This window comes from Eubalaena glacialis, chromosome 14 (assembly GCF_028564815.1).
Source record: "Eubalaena glacialis isolate mEubGla1 chromosome 14, mEubGla1.1.hap2.+ XY, whole genome shotgun sequence".
NCBI lineage: Eukaryota > Metazoa > Chordata > Mammalia > Artiodactyla > Balaenidae > Eubalaena > Eubalaena glacialis.
The window spans coordinates 21,944,772-21,964,431 of record NC_083729.1 but is presented as its reverse complement, the minus strand read 5'-3'; the positions used below and the strand labels follow the sequence as shown (position 1 = coordinate 21,964,431).

General features: G+C 40.7%; 1 protein-coding gene across 4 annotated transcripts in view; it reads right to left on the bottom strand.

Annotated features, from left to right (window-relative positions):
- The window catches only part of ZNF512 (zinc finger protein 512), a 38,074-nt gene that overhangs the window by 9,302 nt on the left and 9,112 nt on the right, over positions 1 to 19,660 (bottom strand). For 2 of the 4 annotated variants that reach the window (XM_061168736.1, XM_061168738.1), the window contains exons 3-10: positions 16,331 to 16,518; positions 15,423 to 15,518; positions 14,736 to 14,819; positions 13,953 to 14,077; positions 13,327 to 13,413; positions 12,817 to 12,915; positions 12,059 to 12,226; positions 8,943 to 9,137 (exon numbers count right to left, since the gene is read on the bottom strand). In XM_061168736.1, coding sequence (XP_061024719.1) covers positions 8,943 to 9,137; positions 12,059 to 12,226; positions 12,817 to 12,915; positions 13,327 to 13,413; positions 13,953 to 14,077; positions 14,736 to 14,819; positions 15,423 to 15,518; positions 16,331 to 16,518 — 1,042 coding nt within the window. The remainder of the gene's footprint in view (positions 1 to 8,942; positions 9,138 to 12,058; positions 12,227 to 12,816; positions 12,916 to 13,326; positions 13,414 to 13,952; positions 14,078 to 14,735; positions 14,820 to 15,422; positions 15,519 to 16,330; positions 16,519 to 19,660) is intronic. The other 2 variants (XM_061168737.1, XM_061168739.1) reach the window with 2 other exon arrangements.

Sequence of the window (19,660 nt, the reverse complement as noted above, 5' to 3'; positions counted from 1 at the left end):
GTCTAATGTGTTAAGGCCAGTGTTTCCTTATTGACTTTCTGTCTGGATGATCAATTGATGTAAATGGGGTGTTAAAGTCCCATACTAATATTGTGTTACTGTCTATTTCTCCCCCTCCTTTTTTTTTTTTTTTTTTGCCATACCACACGGCATGTGGGATCTTAGTTTCCCAACCAGGGATTGAACCCACATCCCCTGCACTGGGAGCGCGGAGTCTTAACCACTGGACCACCAGGGAAGTCCCTCTCCCTTTGTTTGTTAACATTTGCTTTATGTATTTAGGAGCTCCTACGTTGAGTGCATATATATTTACAACTGTTATATCTTCTTTTTGGATTGATCCCTTTATCATTATGTAATGTCCTTTGTCTCTTGTTACAGTCTTTGTTTTAAGATCTATTTTATCTGATATAAATATTACTACCCCACCTTTCTTTTTGTTTCCATTTGCATGGAATACCTTTTTTCATCCCTTCACTTTCAGTCAGTCAGATCTGAAGTGAGTCTCTTTTAGACAGCATGTATACAGGTTTTGTTTTCGTATCCATTCAGCTACTCTATGTCTTTTGATTGGAGTACTTAGCCCATTTACATCTAAAGTAATTATTGATAGATATGTACTTATGGCCATTTAGGTAACTGTTCTCTGGGTATTTGTTGCTCTTTTTTGTTCCTTTTTCTTCTTTTGCTCTCTTCCCTTGTAATTTGATAACTATCTTTAGTGATAGTTTTGGACTCCTTTCTCTTTTTTCTATTGCAGATTTTTGATCTGTGGTTACCATGAGGTTTACATACAGCAACCCATATATATATTTTTGTCTTTTAAGTTGATGTTCTCTTAAGTTTGAAGGCATTCTAACAACCATGCATTTTTACTCTCTCCCTCAAATGTTTTTGACATATTTTACATCTTTTTGTTTTGTATATCCCTTATGCACATAGATGATTTTACTAGTTGTCTTTTAACCTTCCTTCTAGCTTTATAAGTGGTTGATTTCCTATTTTTACTGTATAGTTTGCCTTTACCAAAGAGATTTTTTTCCTTTTGTAATTTTCATATTTCCAGTTGTGGTCTTCTCTTTTCTGATTAGAGAAGTTCCTTTAACATTTCTTATAAAGCTGGTTTAGTGGTGCTGAACTCTTGTAGCTTTTACTTATCTGTAAAACCTTTTAACTCTCCATCAAATCTGAATGATAGCTTTACTGGGAAGAGTACTTGACTGTAGGTTTTTTCCTTTCATCACTTTAAATATATTGTGCCACCCCCTTCTGGCCTGCAGTTTCAGCTGAAAAGTCAGTTGATAGTCTTGTGGGAGTTCTCTTGTATGTATCTAGTTGCTTTGCTGCTTTTAAGATCTTCTGTCTTTAATTTTTGCCATTTTAATTACAATGTGTCTTGGTGCAGACCTCTTTCGGTTCATCTTGTTTGGGACTCTTTGTGCTTCCTAGACCTGGATATGTGTTTCCTTCCAAAAGTTACGGAAGTTTTCAGCTATTATTTTTTCAAATAAATTCTCTGCCCCCTTTTCTCTCTCTTCCCCTTCTGGGACCCCTATAATGTGAATGTTAGTTCTCGTAAACTATCTTCATTTTTTAAAATTCCTTTTTCTTTTTTCTACTCAGCTTGGGTGATTTCTACTATTTTGTCCTCCAGTTCACTCTTCTGTTCTTCTGTATCATCTAATCTACTGTTGATTCCTTCTAGTGTATTTTTTATTTCAGTTACTGTATTCTTCAGTTCTTCGGTTCTTTTTTATATTTTTTAGCTCTTTGTTAAACTTCTCACTATGTTCGTCCATTCTTTTCCTGATTTCATTGAGTATCTTTATGAGCATCACCTTGAACTCTATCAGGTAGAAGGCTTATCTACTCTTTGCTTAGTTCTTCTTCCAGGATTTTGTCTTGTTCCTTTGTCTGGAACATAGTCCTCTTTCTCCTCATTTTGCCTAATTCTCTGTGTTTATTTCCATATATTAGGCAGGTAGATTAACCAAGATGGCGGAGTAGAAGGACGTGCTCTCACTCCCTCTTGCGAGAGCACCAGAATCACAACTGGCTGCTGGACAATCATCGACAGGAAGACACGGGACTTCACCAAGGAGGATACCCCACGTCCAAGGACAGAGGAGAAGCCACAGTGAGACGGTAGGAGGGGCGCAATCAGAGTAAAATCAAATCCCATAACTGCTGGGTGGGTGACTCACAGACTGGCGAACACTTATACCACAGAAGTCCACCCACTGGAGTGAAGGTTCTGAGCCCCACGTCAGGCTTCCCAACCTGGGGGTCCGGCAACGGGAGGAGGAATTCATAGAGAATCAGACTTTGAAGCCTAGTGGGAATTGATTGCAGGACTTCGACAGGACTGGGGGAAACAGAGACCCCACTCTTGGAGGGCGCACACGGAATAGTGTGCGCATTGGGACCCGGGGGAAGGAGCAGTGACCCTGGGGGAGACTGAACCAGACCTACCTGCTAGTGTTGGAGGGTCTCCTGTAGAGGCGGGGGTTGGCTCTGTTTCACCGTGGGGACAAGGACACTGGCAGCAGAGGTTCTGGGAAGTACTCCTTGGCGTGAGCCCTCCCAGAGTCTGCCATTAGCCCCACCAAAGAGCCCAGGTAGGCTCCAGTGTTGGGTTGCCTCAGGCAAAACAACCAACAGGGAGGGAACCCAGCCCCACCCATCAACAGTCAAGTGGATTAAAGTTTTACGGAGCTCTGGCCGCCACAGCAACAGTCAGCTCTACCCACCACCAGAGCCTCCCATCAAGCCTCTTAGATAGCCTCAACCACCAGAGGGCAGACAGCAGAAGCAAGAAAAACTACAATCCTGAAGCCTGTGGAACAAAAACCACATTTACAGAAAGATAGACAAGATGAAAAGGCAGAGGGCTATATACCAGATGAAGGAACAAGAAAAAACCCCAGAAAAACAACTAAATGAAGTGGAGATAGGCAACCTTCCAGAAAAATAATTCAGAATAATGATAGTGAAGATGATCCAGGACCTCGGAATAAGAATAGAGGCAAAGATAGAGAAGATGCAAGAAATGTTTAACAAAGACCTAGAAGAATTAAAGAACAAACAAACAGAGATGAACAATACAATAACTGAAATGAAAACTACACCAGAAGGAATCAATAGCAGAATAACTGAGGCAGAAGAACGGATAAGTGACCTGGAGGACAGAATGGTGGAATTCACTGCTGCAGAACAGACTAAAGAAAAAAGAATGAAAAGAAATGAAGACAGCCTAAGAGACCTCTGGGACAACATTAAACGCAACAACATTCGCATTATAGGGGTCCCAGAAGGAGAAGAGAGAGAGAAAGGACCAGAGAAAATATTTGAAGAGATTATAGTCGAAAACTTCCCTAACATGGGAAAGGAAATAGCCACCCAAGTCCAGGAAGCGCAAAGAGTCCCATACAGGATAAACCCAAGGAGAAACACGCCGAGACACATAGTAACCAAAGTGGCAAAAATTAAAGACAAAGAAAAATTATTGAAAGCAGCAAGGGAAAAACGACAAATAACATACAAGGGAACTCCCATAAGGTTAACAGCTGATTTCTCAGCAGAAACTCTACAAGCCAGAAGGGACAGAACCTACAACCAAGATTACTCTACCCGGCAAGGATCTCATTTAGATTTGATGGAGAAATCAAAAGCTTTACAGACAAGCAAAAGCTAAGAGAATTCAGCACCACCAAACCAGCTCTACAACAAATGCTAAAGGAACTTCTCTAAGTGGGAAACACAAGAGAAGAAAAGGACCTACAAAAACAAACTCATATATTAGACAGGTCAGTTACAGTTCCCCATCTTGGAGAAGTGGCCTTATGTATGAGACATCCTGTGGCACCTAGCAGCACACTCCCCTCTGGTCACCAGAACAATATGCTCTAGGGATTTCCCCCTATGTGGGCTATGTGAGCCCTTCTTTTGTGGCGGGGCTGGCTACTGCGGGCACACTGGTAGGCGGGGCTGGCACCTGGTCCAGCTGGCTGCTAGGCCCTGACTGATGCAGTGGCTGCCAGCCCTCTGGTGGGCAAGACTGGGTCCCAGTGCGGCTGACAGCAGGTCCCCGGGGGGTTCTGGGACTGGTGGTGACCTGCTGGTGGGCAGAACTGGGTCCTAGGGTGGCTGGCTACCAGGCTTGGGGGCACCCAGGGATGATACTGGCCTGCTGGTGGGTGGGACAAGTCCAGTAAGGCTGGCTGTGTAGCCCAGGGGGTCCTGGGGCTGGTGCCAACCCACTGTTGGGCAGGTCCAGGTCCCAGAAAAGCTGCCTGTGCAGCCTGGGGCTCTTAGTGCTGGTGCTGGCCCACTGGTGAGCAGGGCCAGGCTCTAGGGGGTGTCAGGGCTGGTGCAGGCCTGCTGGTGGGTGGGGTCAGGTCCTGGGCCCAGTGGTGGAGGGAGCTGGGTCCCAGTGTGGTAGCTGCTCAGCCTGAGCCGGTCCTGGGACTGGTGCTGACTGGCTGGTGGGTGGTAAGCCCCTGGTGCTCATAGGCTAGAGGGAGGACTCCAAAATGGCACTTGCCAGCACCGGTGTCCTCGCAGTCAAACAAGCTCCCCAAAATGGCTGCCACCAGTGACTGTTTCCCCTGGGGGAGTCACAGTTGCCTCCTGCCTCTCTGGGAGGCTCTCTAAAACCAGCAAGTGGGTCTGACTCAGGCTTCTTTCCAATTACTGTCTCTGTGCTGGGTCTTGGAGTGTGTGAGGTTTTTTGGTGTGCTAAGAGGAGAGTCTCTGTTTCCTACAGCCCTCTGGCTCTCCTGTATGCAAGCCCTGCTGGCCTTCAAAGTCAGACATTCTGGGTGCTCATCTTCCCAGTACAGGACCCCCAGGCTGGGGAGAAGTCAGATATGGGGCTCAGACCCCTCACAGCTTGGGGAGAACCGCTGCAGTTGTGAATATTCTTCTGTTTGTGGGTCACCTATCCAGGGATATGGGTCTTGACTACCATGTCTCTGCCCCTCCTACCCATCTTGTTGTAGTTCCTTCTTTACATCTTTAGTTGTGGATATAACTGCTATTTTCTGCTAGTCTTCACCTCGTTCTCAAAGATAGTTGCTCTGTAAACAGGTTTGTCCATGGGAGGAGGTGAGCTCACAGTTGTACTACTCTACCATCTTGGCTACTCCCCCATGAATGGTTTAAATTAAATAGGATGTACGGGGAACCCAAAATGTAGTAAGAGTAACACATGAACCTTATTCAAATGAGAAATATAATTATTACAAATGAGAAACATAATGAAAGGAGTGGGGAAGGTGGGAACCAACCTAAGAAACTTTGGAAAACAGTACTTTGACTATATATGCTAAGGCTAAAGATTAAAAAAACTGTATACAAATATTAGTCTCTAGTTAGTAAATTTGTTTTTTACAAATTTGAGGTATGGGTTAACAATTCTGAAACTACTTCATGTTATAGTAGGATTGAGCAAATAAATAAATATACTGTAGACAGTGACAGCCAGGATTCTCACTACTAGAGAAAGGAGTTACAAGTAAGGAAAAAAGAAGGTGCGAATGAAACTTGTAGTGTTGGACTGGAGATGAATCATGGCTTTAAACAGACAGATACAGAATAAATACTAGTACGTGTATGTGTGCATGAATATTCATACATAAATGTCATATTTCTATCTGTCAAGAGGGCCCAGAAGCAATGACATCCCAGTAGGAATGAGTACACCTAGCACTCAAATCTTTGTTTCTAAATATATTCTCCAATAAAAGAAAGCAGGATTCCTTAGAGAAACAGTTGGTTCCAGGGCTGGGGCAAGAAAAATGCAAGATGCACCTACAGTATCTCATGGTGTCAGAGAATTAAAAAATGCTCAAAAAGTGATAGGGACATGCTGAAAAGACACAGGAGCCCACTTGAAAGAGCCCTTGATGGCCCAATCTGGGACAATTTGAGCAGCAAAATAATAATAGCATTGGATTATAACCCTAGAATAAAATAAGTATCCATGACTCCATACTTACATAAATAAATTAATAGAAGAAAAAGATCTTTCTCACAGTAGAATTCCAATTAACAATTGAATAAGAAATGATGGAAACAGAAAATCATCATTAGACTAAAACACAATAGAAATAATTGTTGCAGGCAAGAATCACTGATGGATGCTAAAAGTAAGTGGGCAGAAGTATAAAAAGACAGATTAGTTGAATGTCTCAATCTCGCCACAAAATATTTATTAGTTACAAAGGGGAAAACTGTAATTTTGCCATGGAGAAAACTGGACACCTAATCAAATGACCAAGGTTATTATCATCAGTAAAAAGATACATATACCTCCTAATATGGTACATTGTGAAGGGCCAACATTGCTTTGAAGGCATTTTTGCCAAAAACATAAAACCTTCAATCTAATCTTGAGAAAATACCAGACACACCCACATTAGGGATATTCTACAAAATAACCAGATAGTCTCTTCAAAAGTGTCAAGGACACAAAAGACAAAGAATGCCCAAAGAACTGTAACAGATTGGAGGAGACTAAGGAGACACAGTAAACAAAATTAAATGTGGAATCCTGATGGGATGCTGATGGGATCGTGTTATACTTACATGTAAGATGTTGGCATTAGAGGAAGCTGGGTAAAGAGCACATGGAAACTCTGTACTAATTTTGCAATGATTTTGTAAGTCTAAAATTATTTCAAAATACAAAGGTTTGTTAAAAAAGGAATATAGATTTGTAAAATAGTAAGAAATATATATTGGTCTCTGCGCCCTAGATCTTGCTAATACTTAGTCTTTGACCCTGGTACTTGACACAGAGCTCCTAAAATTTGTAATTCCCTCAGTTATAGGAATATCTGACACAGAGCTCCTAAATCTCTTGGAATTTCCTGGGTGGCAGAAGCATCTTTTGTTCTAATGAGTTGACTCTTGGTGGACTCCTAGAAGGGGGCTGGTCACCAGAAAGACAAAGCAATGATTAGAAGTTTGGAACTTTCAGGCCCACCTCCCATTCTCTGGGAAGCAGAGAGGGTATGAAAATGGAGTTAATAATCAATCATGCCTATGTGATGAACCCTCCATAAAAATCCCCAAATAACAGGGTTCAGAGAACTTCTGGGTTGGTGAACATATCTATGTGCCAGGAGAGTGACACACCCACAACTCCACAGGACAAGAGCTCTGATGCTCAGGACTCTTCCAGACCTCACCCTATGTATCTCTTCATCTGGTTGTTCATCTGTACCCTTCATTACATCCTTTATAATAAACCAGTAAACGTGTTTCCCTGAGTTCTGTGAATCATTTGAGCAAATTATCAAACCCAAGGAGGGGGTCATGGGAACCCCAATTTATAGCCAATCCATTAGAGAACAAGTTGACAACCTGGGACTTATGACTGGAATGTGAAGTTAAAGCAGTCTTGTGGGATTGAGCCTTAACTTATACGATCTGATATTAACTCCAAGTAGATAGTGTCAGAACTATATTAAATTGTAGGATACCCAGCTGGCGTTGGAGAATTGGCCAGTGTGGGAAAACCCCACACATCTGGTATCAGAAGTATTGTGAGTGTGTAGTAGTGTGAGAGTAAAGGAAAACACAGGAGGTTTTCCTAAACAAATTGCTTGTGTTTGCATCAAGAAACACCAGAAGGACACACAAGAAACTAATAAGAATGGTTAACCATAGATACAGGAGAGGAAAAAGACAAATGAGAGTGAGATATCTCAATGTTTATCATCATTTTGACTTTTGAACCACAATCCAAAAAATTAAGTTTTTATGTTTAAAAAAAATAATTATGCCTTAAAACCCATACACGGACAAAATATAAAACTGTTTGATGATTTTGAGAAAGTATCTGCTAGGTAACACTACCAAAACTTATCAGTGAGCTAACAAATTCTCTAACACATACCATGCAAAATGAAATCAACTGGACTGCAATATCACAAGATATATATCACTGTGCAAAATTCACATCTAAACTGAATTTAGATAACCATGTACTTTAGCCTGTGGCATGAAAAAAGTGGCAATAAGTCTGCAACAAGAAAGGATGTTCTGATATTCAAAAACAGGATCCAGCTTCTTGGACACCAGTAGGACTGATTTTTAGACCAAATAAGAAAAAGTGTTAACTTCTAGATTTGACCTATTTTCTTATAACACATAACATTCCTCTCACATGGGTCAAAGCACTAGGCCAAATCTAAACTATTCTTCTTGACACCCTGGAGAGTAACAGGCCCTTAACTCTGATCTTAGTCCTTACGGTATAGCCCTCCAACCCCTTCCCATGACTACTGCACTGTCATATACTCCTTGTCTCCTCTTGGCCAAATAGGGCTCCTTCCCTCTATAATCTGTTTATTCTAAACCAAAGGCTTCCAAGCTGGGTTCTGCACCCCTCAGAAGTACATTTGGGGCCATGGAGGGGAATGATAAAAGTATCAAGGAGAAGGCTAAGTAGACAAGCCTTTGGGCTCACTACCCCTAGTTACTCAGAGCAACTCCATTTTTAGTTATTTTATATAATGGTGTTTTGCATAAGCTTTTATTATTTGGAAAAAAAAGTAGGTGGGGAAAGGGGTCCTACTGCTATAAAAACAAACTGAAAACACCTACCTAAACTAAATATTAAACTACTACATATGAACTAACAAAGTGGAAACATACTGGGCAAAGACCAAACAAAAAAGTGACCTGGGAATTCAGGTTCACCCTGGAAGTAGCCTAAAATTAAGAGGGCTCCTTAAAGAACTTCTGAAAAAGACTGTCACTCTAGGACCTACATGAATCCAAACACTGAAGATGGATCAGATATACTCCATCTCCAAGGATAAAGGAGCAAAATATTGTCTATCATGTACTCACTCAAGTGTGTTTACTTTTCTGTATGTAGTAAGCCAGTATCAGACATAATGGTTCAAAATTAATACTACTTTCTGCCTCACCTTCCGATCATCAGGTACCAGATCCTGAAGCACCTTTCTCTTAGGCCACTCCTTGGCTAGTTCAGCAGAGGCCAGCTCCTGCAGGTGGTATACAGCTATCTTGGCAGAACGCCTCTGAACTCGGCCCCCACTCTTTGGCTCCAAGCTCATGTCCTTCAAGCACTCTGGCTGTCCTGACTCTGGAAAGAAGGATATCTGCAAGAATAAGACACAGTAAAACACAGGCCTGAGAAATGGCTTCCATCAGATCCAGTGATTAAAGGCTGTCCTTCCTGCTCTCAATATCGAAAGAGCTATTTAAAAAAAAAAAGAAAGAAAAGAAAGCTACTTACTAGCTTGCTAACCACTAGTATAAAGCTCTACCATCTGAATGCATATTTTACTGGTGAAAAGCTTCTTAGCAGGATAAAATCTGTTGTGTTGGAATAAGTGAAAGTGGTTAAAAGTCAAGATATACCCATATACAAAGAAATAAACATCAACCCATATACAAAAATTAATTCAAAATGGATCATAGCCGTAAATGTAAACCATAAAAGTATAAAAATTCTAGAAGAAACCTAGGGAGAACGTTTTGTGATCCTGGGCATGATGGTTTTTTGATGTGTCAACTTGGTGAGGCTACCGTCATCAGTTAATCAACCAAACATCAATCTAGATGCTGATGTGAAGGTATTCTTGTAAATCTAATACATGTCCATAATCAGTTGACTTTAAGTAACAGAGGTGTGACAGAAAAAAGAGGCAGGAGACATTTCAAGCATGAGAGAGACTCAATACTGTTGCTGACTCGAAGATAAATGGACCATGAGCCAGGGATTGCAGGTAGCCTTTAGAAGGTGAGCACATCTCCCAGCAAACACGGAAATGAGGTCCTATACCTGAATGGAACTGAATTCTTGAACCATCTTAATGAGCCTGGAAACAGGTCCTCTCCTCGAGCCTCCAGAAAGGAACAGCCCTACCGACACTTTGATTCCAGTCTTGTGAGGCTCTACGGCTCTCTGGTTCCCCTCTTGTGGGGGGAACCAGCTGAGCCATGCTGTAACCTGGACTTCTGGCCTAATAAACTGTGAGATAATACAGTTGTGTTGTTTAAGCCATTAATTTTATGGTGATTGTTATAATGCAGCAAAAGAAAATTATACACTGGATTGGGCAAAGACATCTTAGATACAACAACAAAAGCATTATCCATAAAAGGAAAAAAAAAGATAAACTGAACTTTATGAAAATTAAGAATTCTGTCCTTTGAAAAACACTATAAAAAATGCAAAGACAAGCTACAGACTGGGAGAAAATATTTGCAAAACATGTATCTGCTAAAAGACTCGTGTCCAGGGACTTCCCTGTTGGTCCAGTGGTTAAGACTCTGCGCTCCCAATGCAAGGGGCACGGGTTTGATCTCCAGTCGGGGAACTCAGATGCTGCATTCCGCACAGTGCAGCAAAAAATAATAATAATAATAAATAAATAAATAAAAGACTTGTATCCAGAATATACAAAAAACTCAAAACATATTTAAAACGTAATAGCAAGACAACAAAAACTGCAACAATAAAATGAACACAGGATTTCAACAGACACTTCACTAAAGAAGAAACTTCACTAAAGACTGACATTGCCAATAAGCAGATGAAAAGATGGTCAATATCATTAGTCATCAGGGAAATGCAAATTTAAACTGCAGTAAAATACCGCTACATACCTATTAGAATGGATTTAAAAAATGAACATGACAAGGGCAAGTGCTGATAAAGACGCAAAGCTCCTGGAATTCTCATACTTTGCTGGTGAGAATGCAAAATGGCACAGCCACTTAGGAAAACAGTTCGGCAGTTTCTTACAAAGTTAAACATACACTTATCATATGACCTCACAACCCCATTCCTAAGTATTTACCCAAGAGAAATTAAAACTTATTTTCAGGGCTTCCCTGGTGGCGCAGTGGTTGAGAATCTGCCTGCCAATGCAGGCGACACGGGTTCGAGCCCTGGTCTGGGAAGATCCCACATGCCGCGGAGCAACTAGGCCCGTGAGCCACAACTACTGAGCCTGCGCCTCTGGAGCCTGTGCTCCGCAACAAGAGAGGCCGCGATAGTGAGAGGCCCGCGCACCGCGATGAAGAGTGGCCCCAGCTTGCCGCAACTAGAGAAAGCCCTCGCACAGAAACGAAGACCCAACACAGCCAAAAGAAATTAATTAATTAATTAATTAAAAAAAAAACAAAAACAAAACTTATTTTCACACAAAAACCTTTATGTAAATACTTATAGCAGCTTATTCAAAACTGCCAAAAACTAGAAACGACTCAAATGCTCTTCAACTGGTGAATGGATAAATTGTGAAATACCCATACAATGGAATCCTAGACAGAAACAAAAAGGAATAAACTAATGATCCATGCAACACATGGATGAATCACAAATGCATTATGCTAAGTGAAAGAAGCCAGACTCAAGAGGGTATATACTGTATGATTCCATTTATATGACATTCCAAAAAGGCAAAACTGTAGGGACAGGAAATAGATCAGTGGTTGCCAGGGGCTGGGGATGGGAAGAACAACAGACTACAAAGGGACACAAAAGAATCTGGGGGGCATGATCAAATTGTTCCATATCTTGATCATGGTGGTAATTACATGACTGTATGTTTTTGTCAAAACTCTTATAACTGTATACTAAAAAGAGTGAATATTAATTACCATATGTAAGTTATATCTTGCAACTTAACGCTAAAAAAAAAAAAACGAGGTGGGGGAGCCTAGAAATGTAATCAGGAAAAGAAAAAGTCAAGACAAAAAAATTGGAATAGAGGGATCAGCTGGATAGAATCCCACAAAATTTCTTGCTTAGGGAGAATGCCTTAAGCTTTAAAAATATAGTAATGAGTTTACTTCTGCCCAGACTATACGATGAACTTTGATTTCTTTAACCTAATAATGATCAAACAGCAGACAGGAGAGCACAAAAGAACAAGGAAGAGAGAGAACAAAAACGTTCAGATTACAAGGGACTACAAATGAGGAACCAAGGATGTAGGAAAGATGCAGGGGCAAGCAGTCACCGCAGAACAGATCCCCAGACAGGGTCTGGAAAGCAATCAGTACTCACAGGCCCATGCTCTGACCTCAGATGATACGCAAGTCCAGCCTTCGATCTATATGGCTTTCCACAGTGGTGACATTTCAGGGTCATCTTCTCCAGCTCTGCAGCCCCTTTGCCACATTTTCTGACATGATACAGATATCCCATGATGCTGGTGAAGCTACTAGAGCAACTCTGAACAAAGGAGAGAGACCTATATTATAATCTTACATATTTTTATATGATTTCTAAACTTCTAAATAGCCACATCATACAAACAGACGCTCTGATATCACTAGACCCTCTCCAGCATTTCCCATTGGCACAACCCTTCCTTGTCCCTGGCCCAACTGCTGTCCTATCTACCACCAAGTATGATATTCAATCAATTTAGTCAGCAATCAGTAAACTAGAACTGTATACCTCGTCTGTGTCACAGCTTCCTCCTTGGTCTATGATCCAACTCCACCCCAATATCAAACAGCCAGCAATATCAAAGTTCCTCACATGAGGTTACTACAATCCTCTTTATCACACTAAAGAAAGGATGACAAAGAAACTCCTTCAAACAAAGGGAAAAGGGAGAACAAATTTCTGGAGATGAGAAAGAAAATAAAGAACTGTTAATGAGTTCAGGAGACCCTGAAAAACAGAAGTCGCTCTTATGCTAGAAGATGACACAAAACCAGGTCTGTAAGGGAGAAGTAGGAGACATGGAAGCGAATAACAGAAAGACATTGACCTGAGACTCCAGGCAGAAGGAGCTGCTGCCTTTGGGCTCTTACCTCACGCATGCACCTCAGCTTTCCCAGTCTCTTGAGAACTGTTCGGAGACGTTCCCTCTCACTTGGCTCATCTATTTCATCTCCAGCCTTCAAGATGGGCTAGAAAGCAAGAGAAGCAAACAGGCAAATGACTCATGGACAAGACAGATACAAAAAAAATTCTATCATAGGAGAATCAAGGACTGGACTAGTACCTAAGCTGATGCCCATGAAGTCTAAGTTATCTGACTCCTGGCTTTCTCCATCTTCTCCTAAACAGTGGAGTGAATGTAAAGGAACTAAGAGTTCAAAGCCTCTACCTCCCAGGATATGAACCTTTGGGCTAACCTAAACATAAATACCTATGTATCCACATTTCATTGTGTGTAACTCTTCTATCTAAAGGGTCTTCTTACTTAACACCCCATGAAGTCCCAGAGCCTTAGCCATCTCCACTGATTTATCTACACTCGTCCAAGTAAAGGCATCCAAATACCACATAGGCTCATATAGCACAGAAGACACTCTTACCAAGCTATTATGATTTGCCATGACATGATACTTCATCCCTGCCAGTGAACGAAGTTGTTTCCCACAATGATGACAAGTGAACATTTCCTACAAGGGAAAAATACTGCTCAGGGCCAGGCTGTTCAACACAGAAATAGAATGTCACAAAGTCCTATTCAACTGCTCTGGTCTGTATCTCCTTTATTTCCCAAATTCTATAATAGTCAATGAATCTCAAAATCCCAAAAGCTCATTGTCATGTCCTCAAGGGCATAGAGGTAAAGGCTATTCACTTTCAAAATAATAAGAACTACCATTTACTGAGTGCCAGTATTTGCCAAGTAATGGGGTAGGCACTTAGCATGTAATATTTCTTTTTTATCCTCTCATGGACTACACAAGGTAGTAACTATCTCTACTTTATAAATGAGAAAACTGAGGTCCACACATAGAAAGCTAAATGACACAACTAGTAAGTAGCTGAATGAAGATTCAAACCCAAGTCTGTCAGACTCCAGAGTCTATGTTTTCTCTATGACACAATGCTGCCTCTTCTCCACAATAATCAGCATATCCAACACAGTGCCAGAGGTTTAAAGTTTGGGTAAAAAGTCATAACAGTTATGAAATGCCACAAAATATCTAACCTGTTTGCAGTTTTCCATGTGTTTCTTTAAGCCCTCTATGGTCTTTCTCCCCACTGCCTGGCAGGTAGGACAGGAGACACTGCCTTTATCCACAATTTCTAAGTACCACTGCTCCTCTAAACTGCCTACAAAGGAGAGAAAGGAACACTTACAATTTGCAGTATTCTCCAGAAACAAAAAGCACAATCCCAGATTTTAGGAAAAGTATCATAAAGTGGCTTTTCCTCTTCCTGGGGGAAAGACTCTTGCTATATATAACTTCTAGAAATAATTTTTTTCAGGCAGTGAAGAGTTTCTGAAACTCCTACTCAATTCCCCACGATCAAAACCATCCAACAACCACTCCAAAGCCCAGTGGCCTAAAGAAATGAGCAATAATTTTTTTCCCAGTTTTACTGACGTATAACTGTCAATGGGTAATATTTTTCATAGTAGCATATAAGAATGGGATACTGAGATATATAACAATCAGTTTACCAAGTGTTTCCTATGTGCCTGAGACTTTGTTAAATGTTTTTATCCCATTTAATTTTCACAACAATTCTGACTGCCTTTATTATTCCTATTTAGAGACAAGGAAACTGAAGTTTGCAGAAATTAAGAGGCAGGTCAAAAAATTAATGAAGAGCCAAAACTTGAACAAACGTGACTGACCTCCAAAGCCATGCGCTTAATAAGTGCCTCCCTAAAAAAATGCTTTGGTACATCATTCCTTTACCAACAACAACAAAAAAGACAGAATGAGAGAACCAGATCTCACAAAGCTTCTGACAGAAGGCATACCTGCTGCATAAGCTGGTGGTTCCTTCCGAATACGACGAGCCTGGGCTTTGGGATTAGGCTGAGTTTTAGGCCGTTGCTTCCTCCCTGACGCAAGACAGAAACTTGAAGCCCAACACATCACCTTTGCTGACCCCTCTCTAGCACCAAAATCTCTTTCCTCCTCTTCTCAACACCCTAGGCCCCACTCCCTCAACCAAATGACTCCCTTAGATCATGACGGAAGAAAACGGTAAAATAAGGCAGGATGGGGGGACTTCCCTGGTGATCCAGTGGTTAAGACCCCGCGCTCCCAATGCAAGGGGCCTGGGTTCAATCGCTGGTCAGGGAACTAAGATCCCACACACCGCAACTAAGCCTACATGCTGCAACTGGAGAGCCCACGCGCTACAACTACTGAGCCTGCGAGCTCTAGAGCCCGCGAGCCTCAACCAGAGAAGCCCGTGCGCCACAACTAGAGAGCCCGCACGCCACAACTAGAGAAGCCCGTGCGCCACAATGAAGATCCAGCGCAGCCAAAATTTAAAAAAAAAAAAAAAAAAAAGGCAGGATGGAGGCCATTCCTTGCCAAAAAATTCAAAGGGCTCAAAAGTGCTTAAGGGCCAAAATCTAAGGTCTCTCTCCCTTTCACCTTCAGAGAATAAAGCCCAGGCACGCAGTGAAAAAGAATTAGCAAAGTTACTCCCTTACCATAAAGCTTATGCTTCTTCTGAGGAAATTCTCGATAGTCTTCATCTTCTTCCTGCCTGGGCTTCCTTTTTCCTTTGCCTGATACTCCACCTGACCCTGAAATAACATAGGAAAACAAAACAAAATCTCAGTATGGTTTATATGAGAACATCTACACCCGCCTTCAAATCATCGATCACAAGACCACCAAAGGGAAAGATTATCAGCAAGCACAGGTCTTACAGAAGTGTTTGTAACATTTTTAGGGAAGTTGATATAACTTTTCATTAACTGACTCAAACTCCCCTTTTCCTTTTGTACTGTTCTCCATCCCAAGTGATCAACTGTTCCCTATGAAAAATAAGATCCTTCAGGCAGTGTGATTTGTTTGATCCTGATTTGAGGCTAACTGTTCAAGATAAAGGGCTACTAAGAACCCTTCAGACTATAACCACTAATAAATTCCACTTAGAATAATCCTTACACTAGCCCCTAAACCCTCAACAGAGGATCAAACTAGAACAACGGGAAAGAAAGTTCAATTCGTGTGAAGAGGAAAGGCTATACCATATAACCTAGAGGAGTAAGATCAGCAGAATTTCACTCAGTAAAACAGAGGGACAGTTCATGAAGCTAACAGTATATGACAGCCTAACACCTTAAAAAAAATTTCTGGGGACTTCCCTGGCGGTCCACTGGTTAGGACTTGGTGCTTTCACTGCCATGGCCCAGGTTCAATCCCTGGTTGGGGAACTAAGATCCCACAAGCCAAGTGGCACGGCCAAAAAAAAAAAAAAAAAAGAAAAATTCAACCACTAATAACGAACACATATGTGGTACTTAATACTTTAAGAGCCATTTACAACAGCTACCTCAAATATAACTTTAGAGAGTTCCCTGTCTTTGGAATAAGATACTGATACTAATACCTTCAACATGGGAAGTAGCAGCTGGCTTGATCCTTCTCATCTTCATCCAGTAGGCAGACTTTCGGAAGGAGGCTGGAAAATCACTCACCGGTTCACAAGAAGAAGCAGATGATGAGCCGCTTAAGGAGTCATCGTGAGGGATAGTGTACTGGAAACTATTATCCTTTATGGAGCACTGGGTCCTGCTACTAACACGACACAAAGATAAATACCACAAAGGAGGGTCTGGAGTAAAGTTTCTATTACTTACATTACATCATAAGAAGATAATCAAGTTGGTTACCTGTGCAAAAAACGAAGAAGCCTGATAATAAAAACAATTTAGATTGTAATTTTCTAACAATTAGAATTGTTGACCTAGTACAATACATATAATTATTATTATACTTCACTGTAATCAGAAAGCATAAGCAGTCCACATAAATGATCATTCTATAGCCCAAGTAGGCATTCCTTCCTAAATCCATCAATGAAAAGAAAGTAGTAAAATAGGGTGTTCCATGACCCTTCAGAAGATCCCCTGGATCTGTAAGCAGGTATGTCCAGGCCTCCCTATTTCTCTGGCAGAGGGACCGTAACCACTACACCTTGATGTCAGGGCACCCTGTCTTGCTTAGGCAACTTGATACTTAGATCCCATAGCTAAAGGAAGGGTGCTATCTTGTCTGAGTTAAGCTGGCCAGAAGTCTGGTATACGGCTGGATCCAAATTTCTAAATCTAAGGCCAGTCAGTATGTAGTCAACAAACACTACCGAGTAGTGACAAAGTATCTTCTAGATGGCTCAAAGTGTGATAGAGCAGCAGTTCTCAAAGTGTAATCCAAGGATCTCTGAGACATTCCTCTTCCAGCTAACTAACTGTGTGAGGCCTGCCTTAGATTTATGGTTTAGAAAGGTCACTCTGGATGCTGTATGAAAGATGACCCATGGAGGATGAGTGAAAGAAAGGAGAAGAGTTAGCAGCTTATTGCAACAGTATGGATAAGAGATGATGAAAGCTTGAACTTGAACTAAGGTTTCGTAGGAGAGATGATAAACTGACAGATTCAAGACAACACTTTAGAGGTAGGGTTGGTAACAATTACACATAGAGGTCTGTGGTAGCAGGTAGTTGGAAGTAACAAAGGTGACCATTCTTAGGAATAAATAAACGTAAAATGTGATAGATGCCTGCTAAGGAATATTATGCAGTTGTTAGAAGCAATAAACCATTTCTACACATCTAGAGATACGAACATAACTAAAAAGCATACTGTTTAATTAAAAAAAAAAAACAGAACAAGATGTACAGTACAATGTCAATTCAGTAAATTAAAAACAATTACACAAGTAAACAGCACTAGCTATTTTATAAGGACTCACAAATATTTAAGGACAAATATCAAACTTGTTAGTACGGTTGTCTCTGGGAGGAAGAGGATGGATGTGGGGATAGGGAAAACAAAAAATAACAGGGACTTACAAAGTCAGTATGCTACAAAAAGGGAAAAATGATTCTCAGCTCTGTACCTGAGGTCCAACATTACAAATTTAATACAGAGATGTCCTGGTTCCGGCACAGTGGCATACACCCACTACGGCCCATTCCTCTTGCTGATTACAACTAAAAACTCTGGACCTCAAAAAGTAAACAAAAGCAGGTGGATTGTGAAGAGTTAAAACTGGGAGAAGTGAGCCACATGGGGTATGTTTCCCAGTTTTTTTTTTCTCTCACATGCAGCTTTGCAACAAGGGTGGCCCCCACTCACAGACCAGCATGGGCAGCCTAAATTCTCATAGAAACTCCATCTTTCTGGCCTTAGAAACCAGGAAAAGGGGTCTCGATAGACTAGAGAATGTGGGGGAATCATGGAGAAGAGACAGGCAAAGAAGGTGACCTCATATTTCTGTGTACAAATCCACACAAATCACAGCTTAACCTGAGCCATGTATGTGTGGAGCATACCCAAACCAGCTTAGCGAAGACTTTGAAAGTGAAATAAGATTTAAACAAACTACACAAGTCTCAGCCTAACCCCTGAGCTACTATTGTGAGACAGATCCAAACCAATGTATCAAAAGCTTGGAGAACTGAAACAAGATTTGAAAAACCTGAAAAAGTCTCAAACTAACCCCTGAGCTCTAAACCATCATAGAAAAGACTCAAAAGAATGGAACCTCAGTTCCACTGAACCAATGCCTTCAGAAAGTAGGACAGAATTTATGGTCTGAACCTAAACAGATTACCTGCTAAAATAAAAACAGCAACAATCCCCAGAAGATCCTAAAAAGACCCACGGTCTACACAAATAACATTCACAATCTTGAGAATAAATTCCAAAATTATGCAATTCACAAAGAACCAGGAAAATGTGAGCAATTCTCAAAGGACAGATGATAAACAGATGTTGGAAGATGATGCAGATGTTGGAACTATCAAAGCCTTTAAAGCAGCTATTATAACTATGCTCCACGATAGAAAGGAAAACACACTGGAAATGAAGGAAAATGTAGGAATTATCAGCAGAAAAATAGAAATCATAAAAAAGAACAAATTAATTTTAAAACTGAAAAATAACAAATAAAATAAAAACTCACTGGATGGGCTAGTAATAGAATGGAGACGGCAGAGGAAAGAATCTATGAACTTGAAGACAGATCAATAGAAATTATCCAATCTGAAGAACAAAGAGGACAAAAGACTGAAAAACAGTCAACAAAGCCCCAACAAGCTGTGGTGTCAATATCAAAAGATCTAACTTAAGCGTAGTTGTAATCCCAGAAGAAGAGGAAAGAGAGATTGAGGAAAAATTTTTGAAAAAAATAATGGTGGAAAAATCCCCCAAATTTAATGAAAAACTTAAATTTACAGATTTAAGGAGCTCAACAAACACTCAATAGAAAAACGCACCTAGATATATCTTAATGAAACTGTTTAAAACTGAAGATTTTTTAAAAATCCAGAAAGCAGGTAGAAAAAAATGACATATTACATACAGAGAACAATGATTCAAATGATTGTGAATTTCTCAACAGAAACCAAGGACAAGACAGCACAACAGCATCTTTAAAATCCTGAGAGAAAAGATTTATCAATCCAAAATTCCATATTCAGTGAAAATAGCCTTTAGGAATATTTCTTCAGATGAAGAAAAACTAAGAAAATTTGTTGTCAGCAGACTGCTCTATGAAAAATGCTAAGGGAAATAATTCCAGCTGAAGGAAAAATGACACCAGAGAGAAATCTGCATTTTTAAGAATGAAGAAAGAGCAAGAGAAATGGCAAACAGCCAGGTAAATATTAAAAACTCTTTAAAGCAAAATTTTAACATTATCTGGTAAGGTTTTCAA